Below are 19,405 nucleotides of genomic sequence, written 5' to 3'. Positions count from 1 at the left end.
AAAAGCTCCTGCTTTAGGTCGTGTGACAAACCAAAAGTCACAATCAAATTTTGTACAGGAGAAGTTACTCAGCAAATCTTATCAATAAATAACGCTGCTAGAGTATCACTGATCTATATATTGTTCAAACCTTTTGCTTAAATCTTGGCACACAAATACCAAGTAAAATCACCAGTAAATCAGGACTTTTACTTGAAGCTGATTAGAAGTGTGAAATCTACACTTACTAGTATTGTGAAAACCAAGGCCGGAATGCCTAGGTTTCTATGACCTTCTAGTTTAAGCAGTCGGCCTCAACATTTGTGGCTTGCAACCATGATTTCCTTATAGTAGAGGATTTACTGCTGCTTTGACTTGAAAAGGGTGGAGAAGAGAAGAGCGGAGCCCAAACACGCATCCTGGCATGAACTCCCACTGTCTTTGGGGGATTGGAGAGAACGTATGGGCAGTCGAATCCTGACCATTTCACTTGGACGACAGAAATGACCCAGAATTTCCTATTGGCATCAAAAGCAATTTAGCAATTCTACCTGGATTTATTTATACAGGAGGTTTTCAATTTGGTATGGTTAAAACTGGCCAGTGATTTTTTTTCTTTTGGTCATCTGAGAAAGTTGCTATTTTCATAAGAAATGACCACACGTTAAAACATGCAACAGAGAATGTATTTTAAATGTGCTTTTAAAAGCGGTTTATTCAGCCTCCGCACAATGGTAATGGGGGAGCTTTTCTTTCACACTATCAGAGAATATGCCCTTAAATTGAGAACATTCCCCTAGGTTCCTTTCTCATCTGTGGTCTGCCACTCAACCAGTACGCTCCACGTCACCTTGCATCTTATGTCTGAAAGACCTAGCAACGTTGGAGTTTCCCAATACATAATATTAAATTTGGGGACCCCAAGTAAAAATTTTTTTAAAAGACACATTTTGTCATTGATGATTTCCCACGTTCTGGTACCACTTCTCTGACTCTACTATGACTAAAAATAGTATTGGTAAGGTTACTAATTTGATTGAAGTATTCTGGGGTTAAGTAGTATGATATGTGATTACTGAATCTTTGTTTTACATCCATGGTAGACATCTATTTAAAGTACTCATTTAATGAATGAAGAAAAAAACTCTGGTTATATGTTTTTTAAGAATAGACTTTTTAAAAAACAAGCTGAACAGAACCTCAAAAGAAATCTAAACAGACCCAGGAAGAGAGGTCTGAAATTCCTTTGATCCTTTTTGAAGGGCTTCTTTAAAACTAGAAAATAAAAATAATTGGTAGTGTTGTTATTGTCCCTTAGATTGGGTAGCTTTGGCTTTAATGCATCATTGAACAACGAGATGTCCTTGGTATTAGTAGCAGATTGGAAAGTTTCACAGCAAAATAGTCTGTCCATATGCTGGAGAACAGTTACACACGGAACCATCTAGAGCCTCCCGGCTCCTCCGGGGAGGACTGTAGGCTCCGCTCGCTAGTGGGCTCTGAGCTGATACAAGTTTGGCCTGGAAGGCCTTGAGCACAGTACGTATTGAGCAATCCATCAGTGCGGGTCCGGGAAGCTCCCCTTACCGCAGGCAGAGACACGAGCACATGCCTGAAAAGACCCCCCTAAAGAGGTGTTGGCCCGTGGTTATACTAAAGCCCAGATTTCAGGGAGGTAAAGGCAGAACTGGCCTAGGACTCTGCGTGTTCGTTGTGCTCCAACCTCTAAATCTGGTCGTGATTTTTCTACATAATTCTTTCTCCCCGCGTCCCAAACAAAATTTCATCCACGTTTCTGTAGCACGTGTTACTCATTGTACTCACCCTGAGGCAGGGTTTGGCCATTCATTCAAGTCAAACAGCAACTTTTCCAGGAACAGAGACATACTGACACTGCATGTATATCAAGCAAAGCCTTACCTGCCCTCCCGTTTTAATTCTGAGTTCTGTTCGATAATAAAGCAGAAGTGACAGACCCCTTCAGGACCAAAAGTAAATCTCTTTGTGTCAGGGTGTCCAGTTCCCTCAGTTTGGCGTAAGGAGGGAGGTGCTGCCCTGGTGACCTGAGTTACCAGCTCAGCCAACTGTCCTTCTGAGCTGTGCCTCCCTTTTTTTCCTGTCACCGTTCTCCAATCTTTGCTCTTTGGCTATTTCCTCAGCCCGCAATCAACTCCTTTCGTGATTTCCTCGGTTTTGAAGCCAGAATTTCACTAAAATGCCCTCTCGTGATCTTTATAATTTTACTATCACCGTTAGTCCAGAAATTCATAATGTCAATTATCATGTCAAGGAAATCCTCAACTTCTGATGAGATTTTTAATCCATTGAGTCCAAAAAGCTCAGCCCATCAGAAACTAGAGGTGGGACTGGGGACAGAGAGTCAAAATCATTAGCATTTCTAAGGGAACACGGAGTCAAGAAATGCTTTTAGCTCAGTGGAGGCCTAGCCATCCCTCATACTTACTTTTCCTAGAGACACCCTCAAGTTCTTTGCAAATTGCTCTGGCTGTACACAGGAAGAAAGTATAACCAGTCCGGTTAGGAGATAATAGTCACAAACACCCAACTCATGGCCGGGCTTTCCCCAAATCACATTTGCAGTTCTAGGCAAGCATTCTAGGTTTTCAGCCTGGAGTCCATGGATGGGCTTCGGGCTGCCAACTCCACGATGTGCAAATTGCTATACATACGTACATATTTCTGGAACGTGACCACAGCTCTGACAGAGCTCCAAGTCCCACCTGATTAAGAACAACTACACTAAACTTACATAACTCAAATAATAACGTCGTAGGAGTATAAGCTCCATGGGATACGGACCTCTGTCTTGTTCACTGATGTAGCCTAAACACCGAGCACCGGTCCTGGGAGACGGGAGGTGCTCAACCCTGAGCTGACAGGCCCGCATGATTTCTGGCCGTGGCTTACTCAGAATACCCTGGAAAAGAAGAGGAAGCACAGGCTACTTTCAGGACCTGAGCACTGGGAATCTTCACATGGGCACATTATTCCTCACGGCCAAAGTCATCCAAGCCAGGCGGCAGCTCATTGCCATCCCAGTGTAGACTGCGTAACAGTTTTGGCAAGCCTTGCTAGATCACCTAAACGCGTGGTTCTAAACCTGGGATCTTTCAAGTTCGAGCTATTTCAAAATGCACACACCATCCCATTTTCCACCTGCCCCTTCTCCTCAACCCCTCCCCATTTTGATGAAGTAGGTCTGGGTTAGGGCCCCAGTAATGAATATTTTGAAAAAGCTGCTTCGGTGACTGATACTGTCCGTTCCTTCCCACTCCATGAGAAGTACTCATCTGACATAATCTGAGCAGGATCTGAAAAAGCGAACACAAGCATAATGGGTTTACCAGGCTCTTGATAAAGCAACGCAAGGAATGCAGGGAACAAATGGGTTAGCCACGGCTCGTTTGGAGATGAAACAAGTAAGGCAAAGGAAGCAGAAAATTTGCCTCTAGTTCCAACTCCATCTGTCAGGTACCGGCAATCATCAGATGGATCCACAAGGATTTCGGAGAACATGACAGAAGAGCTCGTCTGAGAAAGAGACTGTATTTTCACAAGGGCTTGATCCCAATTCAGGGAAAACTGGCACGGTGCTCTCATTCCACACGTGCCCAGCTCTCAGCTAATCCCCTCCCTGTGGAGTCAGCAAAGAAGGTGCCCAATTCCGACCCTCTACTCCCCCATAGGAGGGGCTCCTTCCCCAGAATGCAAGCGTTGAAATAAATCTCACCAACTCCACTCCCAATTACAAACGCAGTCGAGAAGTGAGGGGCCTCCCGACAAGGGCGCTCTCCTAACCTTTCTGATTTGTAAATGGCCTTTACCCCACCTCACTAAAAGCCAAGCCTCTGCCAACCTCAATTCATTCTCAATTGGCAAATAAGAACAGAAACCACCCCCAGAGTAATGTTTCCCTCTGGGAAATCCTGGGGAAGGGGTGCAATAGGGTCAGTCCTCCTAACGCGCATTTTCCTTGGACTCACAATAGTTTGTTACGTTTAGAACACCATGTTCCCAACCAGATCCGTCTCTTTTCTGTTATAAACCTGAAGTAAACAGATTCTACAGCAGCTACCCGTCTGTTACCAAGGCCACTGTATTGATCGGTATAATTAACATTCGCAATTCATCTACTCCAGCCTGACAAGCCAGCTGGGCCGCTCTCCCTAAGAACTGAACATTGGGAATCTTCACGTCTTGTTTGCTAAGGAGTCTGCTGCTCGGAAGCTGGGCACTAAAAACTCAAGCAATGAGTAAGGAGTTAGAGACCACCTGGCCACCCACAGGAAGCTGAATTAGTTACCAGAAGGACTGAACACCTCTGCCATGTAAAGCTGCAAAATTCTGAAGGTCTCCCTCCCCCTGTATCCTGCCTCGGTCACGTACCTTGCCGCGGTCACGTACTTTAGGGAGGCGTCACACATAAAACCCTCAGTGCCAACTAGAGCCTGAGTTCCTGGTTGGGACAAGCCCTGGCCCAATTCCCAGAAGACGACCTCTAAAGAACGTGTATTTCAAAGACAAGGGCGTATATACAAAGCTTTTGAACTTGGAGCTCAGCCTTCGGTTTCAAAGGGGCAGCTGGGGCTGCAGAACGAGAAGCAGCAGCAATTTGCTGCGCAGAGCTGTCGGTTGCTACTTCCAGGACTCCAACACACGTTCTAAAAGGAAAGCATTCGGCTTCCCACTGGCCCCTAATCTCAAACACACTGAGAGGAAGCCTCTGTTCCTTAAATCAAGCACACGTGTAAACCAGAACACCAGTTTCAACTTTGGGTAGTGTCCTTAATGCTGAGGGTTTATAATGTAGTGGGAAATTCAAGTTCCCTTTCCCACGATATCTAAGGATATCCCTGAGCTGCTAGCCCCTTGCCCTGTGGTTCCCATGCTACCGGGCCACGTATGCTCAAGTCTCCGCCCTCCCCTGTTCTTTCTGGCAGTACAAAGGGATCTACTAAGATGCTGAACTTCCCGTCAGTCTCTCACCTGAAGTACTCCACTAACCCCACGTGGGAGGGGTGTAAGTTAGAAAAACACCCCGTGAAGGGGAAAGTGAGCCAAAGCCATCACGCATGTCCCACTCATGTTCCCCTGGGGATCGTCATCCCACAATGTTTTTACTCAATAAACAATTACTGACAGTCTTATGTGCCAGGTACTACACACTGTACGTACGTGTGAGATACGGTCTCTGCGCTCAGTACGTTTGGGCTAGAGAAATCAAATGAAGAATAAGACTGAGATAACAAGTCAGCCCTGAATACAGTCTGAGAAGTACTACACTAAAATCAGACCGATACGAGACACACGGGAGCAAATTACTTTGTTTAGTTTTGGTACCCAGTCTCCCTACTCTACGTGAGCTCCCTATTCTAAACACTCTATGGGATATTTAGTTAAAATCAGCTCTGGAGCTTTAGGGGCACCCACCGTTCAGATGGAGGGCACTGGAGATAGTAGAAAACCACCCAAAGTTGCTGGTTCCAGTGTGCGCAAGTTCCTGAGTCGAACCCTCAAGGCGCTAATAATGAGTCTCTTGGGAAAGCTGAACAGCATCCCAAAGAGGGGGTGACAAGAACGCCAACAACCTCAGCTTTTTTCTAAAGATAAACTACATCTAGACACTTAATCTCAGCAGTTTCTGGATCCGTAAAAGGAATGAGATATTATGTCTAGAGGCCTGCCCTTCCAAATCAGGGTTTTAAACCCAGGATCCACGGATGACTTTCAGGGAGTGCCATGCTATCTTCTGAAAGTGTATGCAAGTGTTTGCGCTCCTGAACTTTCCTGAGGAAAGACCCACGATTTTCTAAGATTCTGAAAGGGATCTGTGACTCAAAAGATTAAGAACCATTGTTCTAGAGTCTCTAATCCAATGAATATCTCAGGAGCAATCCCTCCAACTGGCAAAAGAGACACCTACTTAAGTTCTCTCCTTCCCCAGAGCTCTGTATCCTTGCTGACCTATCTTCTGAAATTACAGAGACAGGTTGTACGCTTTGAAAATTCAAGGTGAAGAGCTCTTTTCTTCACCTCCTAAATAAAGCTGTCGTGACAGCCCAAATCGGTTTTCCTTACAGCCTTTGAGGAAGCAGATGGGGTGGAGGAGGTCAAAGAGGGCAAAGCAGCACCTCTGTCCTACTAACTGTCCTGACAGGTCCTCTTTTTTTATTTCAGGATCCAGAGATCATAATGGCAACAGGTCACAGCCAAAAAACTTTTGACTTGTGGTCGCCAGCCCTGGGGGAAAGGGATACAGTAATTCCCATTACACCCATGAAAATCTGTGCCCCAAAGATTCACCTCAATACAACTAACTAAAGTACTAGGAGAGTTGGAGTCATTTTTGAAAAACAGGACTCCCCGAAATCCTGACATTACTCAAAGCTCAGTGATATGAGCAGCTTCATTCAGGCCAAAATGACTGAAACTCGGTCACACTCATCTCCTCCAGGCTTTCAACCCCTTCATTCTGCCCCTCACCAATTCACCACCCAGCGCACTGTGCCCACGGCGACCGGCACATGAGCATTTTCCTTGGCACCCTGAGCACAGAGGCTCAGTGGGATTCCAGTGATGCCATTGTACACACAGTTTTAGAAGAGAAAACTCCATCAACAACAGGGCTTGCTCTGGCGGGGCTTCTTCAGACTGTCAAGAACTGAGCCTGAGGCAGGTCCAAGCTGAACAGCCTAGAACAGTGAGCAGTCGCCAAGCCCTCCTCTTTCTAGCACACAACCGAGTACAGGGTGACCATTTTAAAACAAGTGAACTGGTTTGGACTGGTAAGGAACATTTTAAGCCAATTAAGCCCTACAGGTTGAATACAGAGGCACATTAGCTGAAGCACAGGGACTTTCGCGGCAGGAAAGCAGGAGCAAAAAATAAAATGTATACACATGACTTGTATTCACCTTTTGTTATCAGTATATATTGAGTATTACAATTTTAATAGTTTTTTCATTTCTTAAAATGTGTGTAATTTTTTCTTTCACCTTCTGTATGTGGAATCTAAGATACAAAAGAAACAGACAAAACAGAAACAGACTCATAGACACAAAGAATGAATTGATGGTTACCAAAAGAGAGAGAGGTGGGGAGATGGGCAAAAAGGTGAACGGGATTAAGAGGTACAAATTCCCAGTTATAAAATAAATAAGTCACGGGAATGTCACGTACAGCACAGGGAAACCAGTCAATAACGTAATAATACCTTTGTACAGTGACAGACAGTTACTACACTTATCGTGGTGGTCACTTCATAAGGTGTGTAAATGTCTAATCACTATGTTGTACGTCTGAAACTAATATAATGTTGTATGTCAACTAGTGTTTAATTTTAAAAAATGCAAGAGAGGAGGAGTACGCTCAGACAGTCCTAGGTTCGTGGCTCTGTCCGAGTCCTTTCCAATCTCTCCCCCAGCACTGCAAACACTAGCTTTTACAGGTAGTTCATTCAGCTCTTTTACTTGGTGTCCTGTTTGGGCAGTAAATGATTAAGCCCCATTGTATATTGCTAAGCCTACCAGTCATTACATATACGGAGATCAAGGCACCAGAATCCTTTAGAAAAACTGAACAGAGGTAGGAATAAAAATGAAACCAGTCTGAGCGTCGACAAACGCCTGGGTGTTCCACTCTAACTCTGTAATTGCTGTGAGCAAAGGCCACACATTTCTGCAGCAGAAAATCAGTTATACATAATTAGGAGCAGGCTGTTCAGAGCAGAGAGAAATTGTGCCTGGGGGAGGGAGTTTCAGTACACAGGGATGTGATCTGAAGGTGACTATATAAAAAGATAAAGTCACAGCTCAGAGGAGGTTTTGGAATGGTTTCATGGTATTCACGGATTCTAGTTTGGGAAGACTCCCAAACAACTGCAGATTGAAGAAACGAACTCCTGGACTCAGCCAGACTAGTGTCTGATAAACACCCCCTTTCTGTGGGTGCATGTGTGGTATGGAGGACAGGGTGCTGGAGTGGTCAGATAGAGCGTATCCCATTTCCATCACAAGCTCCACGTTCTCCCGTTGTCTATGTGCCTCCTAGAAATCAGCAACTACTGTAGTGTTCAATAGGTGTAAGCTCTACATAAAATAACACCTGTCAGGTAAAAGTTTTTTCCTGTTAAAATGACGTTCCAATAGAAACATCTTTGTTTTGGCTCTTTAAGAATATTTCAAATACACCAGGCTCAGCAGGCTATATGGTCACCCTAGTTATAAAGGAGTAAATACACTAAGCAGTATTTACCAGATGTTAACCTTCTCAACAGTCCTGTAGTACAATTACCATTCCTCGTTTTACAGATAAGAAAATGGAAGCTCAAAGTCCATGCCCTGGACCACTGTGATATGCAGTCTTCAAAAACTTACAAGTAGCTGGGGGAAAAAAGATACCCTACAAAGAAATAATTAGAAAGACTTTTATTTAGTGATAATTAAGACCAGGAGGCAACGGAAAAATACCTTCAAACTATTAATAAAAATAACTGTCAACCTACAAGTATGTACCCAGCAAACCTATCTTCCAAAAATGAGAGCGAAATAAATTCACTTACAGATAGCAGAAAGGAAGGAAGAAGAGAGGGCGGGAGTCAAAGAGAGAAAGAGAGAGAGAAGAGAAGAGAAGAGAAAAGAAAGAAAAATAGAGGCTTAGATAGGTTAAGCCACTCATCCAGTCATACAGCTATTAAATGGTAGAGACAAAGTAAACCTGACTCCAAAAATCAAATGCTTGACTTACATTGTACTACTCACAGTTTTAGGAACAAAAAGGAAAAGTTAAAGAGGTTTCAGGTAACAGCCAAGCAACAGTGGGATGGCAGAAAACTACCTGAATGAAACAAAAGGAAACACGGAAACAGAAGAGAAAAGGTGACCACAATTCCACGTGAAGTTTTAACTGCTCACCATACACAAGGCACTGAGAGTGTTGACGAGAGCCTGAAGGACAACCTGTGCTAAGACTTTGTCTTTAACTCCGGATTCTCAGATTTCAGGTTGGAAAAACCTCTGGTGAATGCAAATATATTGTTCTTCATACAGGATGGGGATGCTTCTGACCCACCTCAATATGATGTGTTCTAAATTACAAAATTTTAATACTCAATATTCCCAAACTTGAGAAACAGATAGGTATAAATGGTTCTACTTTACTGGCCAGTTCCTTTAAATAAGAGCCCTAAGAGAGCATTTCGGTACTTGTTCATAGACCATAACTACTTGAGGTGGCAGAGTAAACTTATGAGGAATCACAGGCAACTAAAGGTCCATATTCTATGTATCAAAATACATTAAAAACTTTACAAGAATGTTATACTGGGTAACTCATACTAAATCCACATGATACTCTCCTGATAAAACAAACGGCACACATTTACAATACTGCCAGAAAGGGATCTAGGCAATGAACAGATTGCTCTGTTACAAGTTAAACCTCTAAAGGAACTTAGAACAAAGTAATAATGGAAACTAGTATCAAACTAAACAGAATCAAGTAAGAAAAAGAGAAGTAATCAGTATCTGTGGAGAAATCTAAACAAGATAGGATCTTCTTACATGTCTGACTCTTGTTCAAAGACTGACGCTAAAACAGAAGCCACTCTAGAGACTCAAGAGATACTACTAATGATGTGGAGAAGACAGGAAATGTCAACCTATCAAATCTCTTCTCAGTGACTCTAAGAAGTACGGGTATAAATTCTGCACCAAGAATAAGCTACATAACCCTTAAGAGGAGGACCCTGGGTTCCACCCAACAGGCTAACATTTACACAGTACTCACTGGGGCTCTACCTAGTATGCTTCCTAAGTCTCAGCCAACCCCTTTGATGAATTAGTGCAATATATGCTTTATTCAAATAAAGAATATCCTATGATCAAAAGTAATTTCTTTTGCGTTCTTTCTCTTCTTCAGCCTCCTGTGCTGCTGGTACAGGTCTGCATAAATCCTAGGTCAAATGCCTAATGCATCACTCCAGAGAGCCTCCTCTCCTGCCCCCACCAAATGTTCAGAAGTACAGAGAACAGCAAATGACCTGACAGGCCTGCCAGAGAAAGATGTCTACCGTAGGAAGTTTTATCAACAAGATGAAGATTTGGGTTTACCCTATGGAAAAAAAATCAACTTGACATAATCTCAATTTCCCAAGGCCCAAGGTGGCTATCACCTCTGCAATACGAAGTAGCAGAAAAGGTATGTCTTCATCCACCTTATTCACTGGATCTGGCACCGTCCGACTTCTGGCTCTTCCCCAAGGTCAAAATGACCATGAAAGGTAAACATTCTGAAGCGATTCAGGACATCGAGGCAGCCATGACAGCGCAACTAGAGACACTCATGAAAGAGGACTTCCAGAACTGCTTCCGAAAATGGCAAGAACAATTGGATACGTGTGTTTGAAGTGGGGGAGAATATTCTGAGAGGGATTGATGGGACTATGGCTTTCATTGTAATAATTTTTTTAAAATTTAGACATTCACTGTATTTTTTGATTACACCACATAGCACTGTGGCAGACAGAATACAAAACCGAGTAAATTATGATTATAATTGAAGAATCTCAGTATTTGACGGACATCCATTCTTCCCCAAAGAAAACAAAATTTCACCAGTTACACTGGAAACTGATCTGAGGACTGTCAAAGTCACCCTGAAGTAACCTATACCCTCTGACTGGCACCAGAAATGTCCTCAATTCCCAAGGGGCCTCAGGGCTTCGTATGCTCCAGGAATTAATTGGTCTAGAGAGCCATACCAGAATCCTCACAGGTGAAGGACAGCACCATTTGAAGAGGCCTTTTTCTCACATGCCAAGCTACATTTTTTCTCTTACTTTCCTCATGCTTTCTCACAGTATTAACGCATGGCACAGGTACAAAAGTGACTTAGGTCAACATATCCGATTCAGCCAAAGTTCTGAAAAAATGGATCGCCTAGAACTTGCTGCTATATGACCTTGATTAGTCCTCGACCAACTCATCAACTAAATAAATGCCTTTTATCATCATTGGGGAAGGGTAATTAGTCATCATAAAGCACTTTAATACAAAGTGCTGTGTAAATGCTAAACAATAAAAGCTCAGAAAGAGCAAGATTAATAAGAAACACGGGGACACATTTACCAGCAAATGGAAATTTACACGGGGTCTTCCCCAATTCCTAGCAGAGACTGCTTCTGTCAGCTAATGGAATGAATCTCTAAAATCATTAGCACTTGGCCTGACAATAATACATTAGCAATATTCCTCCTGGGAAGAAAAGAGGAAAAAGGATTATTTATTCCTGGTAGGCAGCCATACAGACGTCTTAATTGCTAGTTAGCCAGGCGGGCACTTATTTGAGTACCTACTGGATGCTAGGTACAGACAGTTAGGCACACTGCATACAATGGTGAACCAGAGTCCCTGCCTTGACGGAGTTTACAATCTACAATACAAACTTCGTCTTATTAATAGCAGCATTTCCAAAAATAAAGGTTTACTAAAATAAAGGCAAGTACGAATAAAGGTGCCTAATCCCTGAAGCAACCAAAGGAGGGACAGGCTAACGGGGAAGAGGAAGAGTTCAGGGAGTTAGGGTACCAGCGATTTCCCAGGTCTTTTCCCTAACTCATCACAGGCACTGCCCTTAAGCATTCTGCTTATAAAGGCTGTGTCTGTGTCTCCATATAATGCAGATCGCAAAGGGTTACTGCCCAACAAAGCAGTCAGCTGAACTGAGAGCACTAAAAATAAGCTTAATCAGGCTCCTTAGAATCAAGGGTTTTTCTACCACCCTTTTAAAGGCATTCTACTAGTAAGATCTCAATTTCGTGAGAAAATGGAGTTAAACCACAGAATCGTGACTTGTCTTCTCGATCCTGCATTTGATTTCTGGAGAGGTGGATTAATTTCCTTAAAAAAAGTTCTGTCTCCCATTTAGGACAGCTTAACTAGTTCAGATGAAGGAGCCTTAAGGATTGTTAACCATTCCTGCAAACCTGGCTTTGTTCCTGGCTTATACAAGCACTGTATCCATCAAACGCTGTAGGCAGGGACAGCCTTGAAACACTTTTTATCCAAGAGGGAAATATTTATCCAGGTTCTCACTGGTTTCAGAAAGGTCACCTCTCTGCGAAGGTTCTCTGGTGTACTGTTAAGTGGATGCCAGGTATGTGGAAAGTCAAGATGTGGTTGGCAGCAAATGCTCAGAAAGCACCAGGAATCCTAATTCCACCATTCTGAGAGCTCGTTAGACTGAAAGCTCCAAAGGTTGCCATTTAATCTTCCACGCACGACAAGAGAATGAGAAGGGCGTCCTTTGAGCTCAACCCACAGTACAATAGAGGAAACTTGTTCTGCCTCAATAAGTGCAGGCAAGAATGAGCAATCGCTCCATACCACCCACCCGTCCAACCCACCCTAGCTCCCTCCTCAAGGAAAGCCCAAGTGGTCTATTCACGACTCTGCGATCAACCTGTATCCATGACAGTGTCTCCCGTCACCAACCTCCACATACTAATTTTTTACGGGTGTCGAAGCAACTGGATGACTGTAGGTGAAAAATCACAGTTTTCTTTTCAATCTCATGATGCCCTCATTGCTTTCCCCTGCATAACAGAGCTAGCTCCACGCATTTTTCCCGCTTGTCTCCAGGCTAGCACGCAGTTGTTGGATAAACCGGCCACTGCTTGCAAAGATTTGCCTACAGAAGCTTTACCAGATTTACCCACTCATTTGAAAGGAGATTTTCTGTACACCCCCATCCCCTGGGGCTGGCAACAAGGGTCAACTGAGTTGGTCCGCCCCCTCCGACTCCCGTCTTCGAGGCCCTTCACCCCAGAAAAGTCACGGACAAATTTAAGGCCCAGCCCTGTCAGGTTTCAAAAAGATCCCGAAGGACTGGGGCCGAGGGACAAAGGAAAGTGAGGTCAGGGGCGGCCTCTCCAGCTCGGGATAGGCCTGGGGCCGCTCACCCGCCACCTCTACCCCATCTCAGTCGTCCCCGATCCCCTCGCCCCAAAAGTCGCGAACTAGCTGGAGCCCGGGGCTCGCTCGCGCCCCTTCCGCGAGGCCCCAGTCCGGGCCCCCGCCGCCACCCAGAACCCCCGCACCTTCTTGGGCGCCTTGGTGACGGTGGCCATGAAGGAGTACTTCTCGGCGTCCTCAATCTCCTTGGCCTGCTTCAGCTCCTCCCCGACCCCGGGCAGCGGCATCGCGTCAGGCATCGACATCCCCCGGCCGGCCGGGCCCGCGGCTGATCCGCCGCCCCCGCCTCTTTCCCTCTCGGGCGTCCGCCCACCCGCCCGCGCGGAGCACTCCGACACGCGCTCGCCCACCCTCCCGCCCGGCTCCACGCTGAGCCGCGTCCGGTGCCGAGGTGCTGGGGCCGGCGCCTCGTCCGCTCCGCCGCCCGAGACAGCCGGACAGCGCGGCGGCGACAGGAGCCCCAAAAGCAGCAACGCCGAGCTCCGACCAGCCCGCGCAGCCACCTCCGCCGCACGCACACACGCACGCAAAGTAAGGGTAGAGGGTGGTGACGCCACGTCAAGTACTGGCAGCTCCGGGGCGGGGAAATGGGCGGGGAGAAACGGCGCTGGGTCATGACGTCACCACGCAGGACTGGGCCCCTGGAGCCACCCCTCCTACTTCCCAGCTCGCGGGTGAAGCTGCCAGAGTGAGTGGGCTCCGGGGCGCCGCCAGGTGGCGCCATCAGCCCTGTGAGCGGCGCGTGGTTCCTGCAGGGATGCCGCAGAACTGGGGAGACTGGGCTGTGGGGTTCCCCGCAAGGCCTCAGAACGGCGTAAGGGGGTGCTTGGGATCAAAGACCAGAGCTCCACACGACACATCCTGCAGCCAGTCCTAGGAAACAACGGGGCCTAAGACAGCCCACTCACTCACTGCCTCCGACCCAAGCCCTTTAGACCAGAAGCCCCTTCCCAAGGGGCAGTGTTTGCCTCTGACTCCGTAAGAGTGGGCAGAACAGACTCAGAGCAATGTGGTTTCTGCACAACCTTTTGTGACCTCCTCCACCGCTGTCTTCGCTGGGCCTTGCCTGTTTACAGACCTCTAGGCCACAGAGCTGATGTTATCTGGCCATTGGGATAGGGCTAATGGATCAGAGGGGTGGAGAGCAGGAGGGGGGAGGGGGCAGTTTCCAGACTGAAAGGCTTTCCTGCTTCGCGCCTCCCTCCCTCCCCGCCCCCCATTAGATTCGGTCAGCTACCAGTGTGGCACCCAGGGCGTTCATGGACCATTCACATGTTTTTATTGGGCCCTACTACGTTCTGTCTTTGTTCTAGGCCCTGGATAGTAAAGATCCGCGTGATACATTTTATGTTTTGCAAGGCTTAGTCCAGCTGGAGAGGCAAAGCATATCTGTAACCTAATGTCACCTAAGGTAGCGTGTCCTTGGAGATTCAGATGACATTGTCTTGAACTCCCACGTCCTGTGGAAAGTCCAATGCCCTCCCCAGGATTTCAGTGTATTACTGGGGGAACTTTGATTTTCCTGGTTACCTCCGGCTCTAGTTTTCTGCCTCATGCGAAGTGTTATTCAGTGTTCTGGTCTGGTGGCTGTTTCTTTAGTTCCTGCGGTCAATTCACATAGGGAACACAGCCCTGTTCTTTCCAACCCCCACCCCCTATTCCAAAACAACCACACAAATAATGCTATAACATGTAGTAGAACTTTTAATGAAAATTTGTTGGCCACAGGGGAGAGATTACATCATACAGCAAACAATTTAAAATCACATTTCTGAAATGTTCTGAAAAGTTATTTTGGCTATATCGTCACCTGGGATTTCTCGTTGGCGACACCACCCCACAAAGCTCCCCAGGCCATTGTGTCTAATCTAGCTTCCTCCTGCTACTCCCTTCCCATCCTCCGCCTCATCTCCCTTCCTGGATTGACTCTGGGAAGCCTGATTCTTTGCTCTGTGATGAGTATTCGAGTCTTCCCAGCTCTCTTTTCCTAAATTACCACCCCACCCCACCCCGCAGTCCACCTTTTTATATCTAGAAACCCACTCGCTATCTGACAGGGTCAACTCTTTCAAGAAAGAAGTTGTGGTTTTCAACACTGGTTTATTTTCAAGGTTGGGAAGAGTGTGAAATACTTGCCTCTGGGGCCCCAGAAGTCTTAGTCACAGAAGCCCATGTTCCAACCACCCAGCCCCGCCCGTGAGGCTGTCTGTTTAAAAGTGGACGATGGAAGCTACTGGAAAGATGCACACTTCTGCAAATCCTGATCTTTACTGTTAGGAGTCTCTCATCTGCCCACTCTTCGAAGCCCCTCGTCTCCTCTCTCAAAGACATTCCTGTAGCAGAAGGGACAGAAAGTTGGGGGGGGTCGGAATACCAGATTGATTCAGAGGTGCCACTGGTACCTACCTCTTCGTCTCCCAGCTGGAACCAGGAGTCCCCCTGCCCACCCAGGATGCTTTGGGTGTACAGCGTGAAGTAGGTTTCATCCTGTGTGTCTGCCCAAACTGTCATCGGATCCCAGGAACCAGAGCTGCCTGCTCAGAGAGCAGAGGCAGAGCCAGTTGGAACAGAGGTCAAACTCCACATCTTTCGAATAGGAAAACACGTGGCTTAAGTTAGCTTGTTTTAAAACATAAAAGAAAAGCATACATGTGTCTGTCCTTTGGATTTGATTTTCTAAACTCCCGTTGTCCAAGAGCTTAGTCTCTGCCCTGCATGTTAGCATTCAAACTATGAGATTCCTCGAGACTGAAGTTCAGCCTCTCTTTTACTCCTCAACCAAAGTAACAGGTTTCCCGTAAGAGCAGGCTCACAGAATTGACTGTTGCTGAGGATGGTAAAGACAGGGCCCTGCCTAGAGGAAGAAATACCTCTGCGGTTGGAGCCAAGAAGGAGATCAACAGGTCCAACTCCACTTACCTGAATGCCTGGCCCACGGGAGGCTGGGAAGGCTGACTTAGGGAAATTGGAAGTGCTTCGGCTGGAAGGCAGGCTTACACTGCCCTGGTGGAAAGGCAGCAGGGGCCAGCGCCAAGGGCATTCCTGGAAACCAGCCTGCTGTAGAGGACATGGATGCTTGCCATTCCCGGTACCGTCAGTGGACTGGAGATCAAAGAGCTCACCCAGCCCGAGAGTGTGATGACATATCAGTGAGAAACACTGTGTGTTGCCCCCACTCCTAGATGGCCCCACATGGCCCCGCTAAGGGGGTTGCCTCTCATGGATGACGAGAGCTGCCTGTCTTCAACACCACCCGCCTCCCCCCCACCGCCCCACATCTACCTGGTGACTCAGCACCTGTGAAATGGGTCAGGAAGGTGTGTCAGGGCTCACTGTCCTGAACAGCATAACCCTCACACAGATCAGAGAAGAGACCAGGGGCCAGTGTTTGAGGAGCGCAGGGACCAAGGAGCGGTGTACTTGTGTGTGGTGGGGGCCAGGCCTCTAAGTGGCCTCTAAATGGCCTAAAGGACTAGAGGGGACCCTGCTCTAGAAAGGAGTAGAAATGACTTGGAAGACATTCTTATCAGAAATGTGGTGGCACTGGGGTACCACATGTGGGCTTGGTCTGGTTTATCAAATTCAACCCCCAAAATCACCTTCCACATTCATTCATTTTTTTTTTTTAATTCATAAAATATACATCAAATGCTGATGATATGCCAGGAGCAGCACTAGATCTTGGACTACAGGGACAAATGAAGTCCTGAGCTCTACCTGGGGACCAAGGGTAGGGGTGGGGGTTGAAGGGATGAGCAAGAAAGGCTTTGTAGAGGGAGACCTGCTTGACCTGAACTCTTGACAGGTAAGCAGCTGGACAAGGTAAGGAAGGGATTCTAGGCTGAAGGACTAGCATGACAAAAAGCAGGACAATGAAACAGCTTGACGTATTACGGGAACTAAATATTTCAGTGTGGGTGGGGCACAGGGTGCAAAGTAGGGCAGAACAAGGGCTGAGGCCAAAGCCAGGTCCTGCAGAGCTTGGTGAACCACGGGTAGACAGTGGTGATGTCCACCAGGATGGGGAAAGCGGGAGGAGAAGCAGGTCAGGGTGCAGGGGCTGCTGAGATAAGGAGCCAGCTTAAGGCATGTTGACTTTGAAATGTTTGTGGAGTTCACTGTCCCCAAGTCCCAGGGGAGCCTAGGTTGGCACCTCTCCCACCCATCTGCTCCCCGCCAGGCTGGCATTCCTCAAGAGTAAGGCCGTACTCTCCCTGTAGCTCCTTCACCTCCTGTGGCCAGGTCCCCCTTTAGTCCTCTAAAATGAAAAGTGCAGAAAGATTGCTGGAGATCTTGGGTGACCATAGAAGTAAGGAAACAGGTAAATGGCTCTACATCCATCCAGCGGATGCCCTCCCATGTTCTTTCTGTCCCAGAACCACCACACGGCACACTCTGGGTGGCACCATTGACATTGTCATTGAGGTGAAGGGTGCCCCTCGAGCAAGATTCCAGATTGCCAGTCTGCCCTGCTGCTCCCCAGGGGCTCCCAGCGCGGGGTCCTCAGGCATGCCTGGTTCCTCCTTCCCCAGCTCCTTGGTTCCCCTCTTCCAGCTTCCCTGCCTCCCCTCTCTGCAATTCCAGCTCTTTGGAGAAGATGAGCAGTCCCCCAGAGGCCAAGAAAGACTCCTTCTCTACCTCCTTTGCTTACTATGACATTTATTATTTATTGTGCTATTTATCATTATTTCAAACATAATCTTTATCGGAAAAGAAAGCCTGTGAAGATAAAAATCTCTTTATATATCTCTAAGTTCACTTCTGATTCCTGTTAATTTGCAGGTGTTCACTTTTACATACCTGTGATCAGCATGTCGTTTGTGTTCTGCTTTGATCAAATTGCGATATTTCAAAGTGCATTATTGTTTACATACCTGTCGTCAGCATTTCCTAAGTGCTCCATCATATTGCCATAGGAATTTTCTCAATTGTTTTTTTTTTATTGTGGGGCATTTGAGTTGTTTCTAACTTAATGCAATATAAATACAGTGTGTATCAGGGTAGGCGTCACAGTGGGAGGGGCTTTCAAGCCAAACAGACAAGGTTGGATCACAGCCCCAGGTCCTGCCAGAGAGAAGGAGCAAAAATGTAAATAATGGGGCCAACTGTCTTGGCTATAAAAAGGGCCCGGGGGGAAGTTCCCTTATGGCTGTAAGGGGACATGAGGAGCAGTGCCCCCGGAACTCGTGATGGCTGACTCTTGGGGAGGCTGCATGGTGTGGAGGGAAGCCGGGCATCTGGGCAGACGAAAACGTGGCCTCAAGTCTTGACTCTGCTACCAACTAAGCTGCTGGGATCCTGGGTCTTTCTGGGTCTGTTTCCTCATGCAAAACGGGGTGATTGCTCCTCCTCTGGGGCTTGTGATGATCCCGTCCAAGAAAATAATAAGTATAAGAGAGCTTTGAACAAGTTACAAGTATTGTGCAAACATAAGTCACTAAGATGTGGTTCCAGACTGAAAATCTGGAGGGGAAAGGAGTTATTGTCGTGAATTTGGAATTCTCTCCTTGCCCTGCTTCCCAGAAGGACAAGAATAAGCAGAAAGACCCGCTGCCTGCCACCTACCCCGGCTTGCTGCAAGAAAGGATTATCATTGCTGGTACTGAGCGTTTGTTTACGCTGGGATTTTACTTCCTTGAAAAGGAGGGCTGGAACTGCCCCAGCCGGGAGCAACGGCCACATCCCTGGCCCAACCTGGCCCCAGGTCTGGCTACTGTGTGTCCAGCAGCCCCTCAAAGCTTCCTCAAATGCTTTCTTCTGGGTTGGACCTGAGAGCCTGACATCCAAGGTGTGATAAAAAAAAGTACGGTGAATGGTTAAATTAAAAATAATTTGTTACAGTAAAAGACACATTGCCATTAATCCCCTTCAAAATACTCTCCTCACTTTGAACACACTTATCATTCTTGCCACTTTCTGAAGCAGTTCTGGAAGTCCTCTTTTCGTGCGTGTCCAGCCACGGTCGTGACTGCCTCGATGTCCTGAATCAATTCAAAATGTTCACCTTTCATGGTCATTTTGACTTTGGGGAAGAGCCAGAAGTCAGACGGTGCCAGATCCAGTGAATAAGGTGGATGAGTACACACCGTAATGTCTTTATTTGACAGAAATTTCCGTACCAGAAGCGACGTGTGACATGGAGCATTGTCATGAGGGAGGATGAAACCGTTTGCCCATTCCATGATTTATGGGACACTTTAAAACACACCTTCTCTCAACCATAGCTCACACCTGACTGACTGCACTGAACAAGCTGAAACTTGTCACACACTATCACTGAGGTTTGATGCGCCGCTTCCCATATTGAAGGTCCCTGCCTTTCCATTGGATGGCACTCAGCAGCACATTCATTGTATTTTTTGATCACAATGGAAAGGCTCCCTGTTCAGATCCACATGTTCACCCTTGGAGTTGCCCTGAATCTTTTACAAGTT

At 46.6% G+C, this 19,405-nt stretch overlaps 1 protein-coding gene across 2 annotated transcripts in view; it reads right to left on the bottom strand.

Annotated features, from left to right (window-relative positions):
* The window catches only part of AHCYL1 (adenosylhomocysteinase like 1), a 36,802-nt gene extending 23,228 nt beyond the window's left edge, over window positions 1-13,574 (bottom strand). Inside the window, exon 1 of one of the 2 annotated variants that reach the window (XM_033092331.1) lies at window positions 13,097-13,574. In XM_033092331.1, the coding sequence (XP_032948222.1) occupies window positions 13,097-13,216 (120 nt within the window). In that variant the 5' untranslated portion in view covers window positions 13,217-13,574. The remainder of the gene's footprint in view (window positions 1-13,096) is intronic. The other variant, XM_033092332.1, reaches the window with a different exon arrangement.
* Window positions 13,575-19,405: the final 5,831 nt, after the last annotated feature.

This window comes from Rhinolophus ferrumequinum, chromosome 22 (genome assembly GCF_004115265.2).
Source record: "Rhinolophus ferrumequinum isolate MPI-CBG mRhiFer1 chromosome 22, mRhiFer1_v1.p, whole genome shotgun sequence".
Lineage (NCBI taxonomy): Eukaryota > Metazoa > Chordata > Mammalia > Chiroptera > Rhinolophidae > Rhinolophus > Rhinolophus ferrumequinum.
This window is presented reverse-complemented; position numbering and strand designations above follow the sequence as displayed.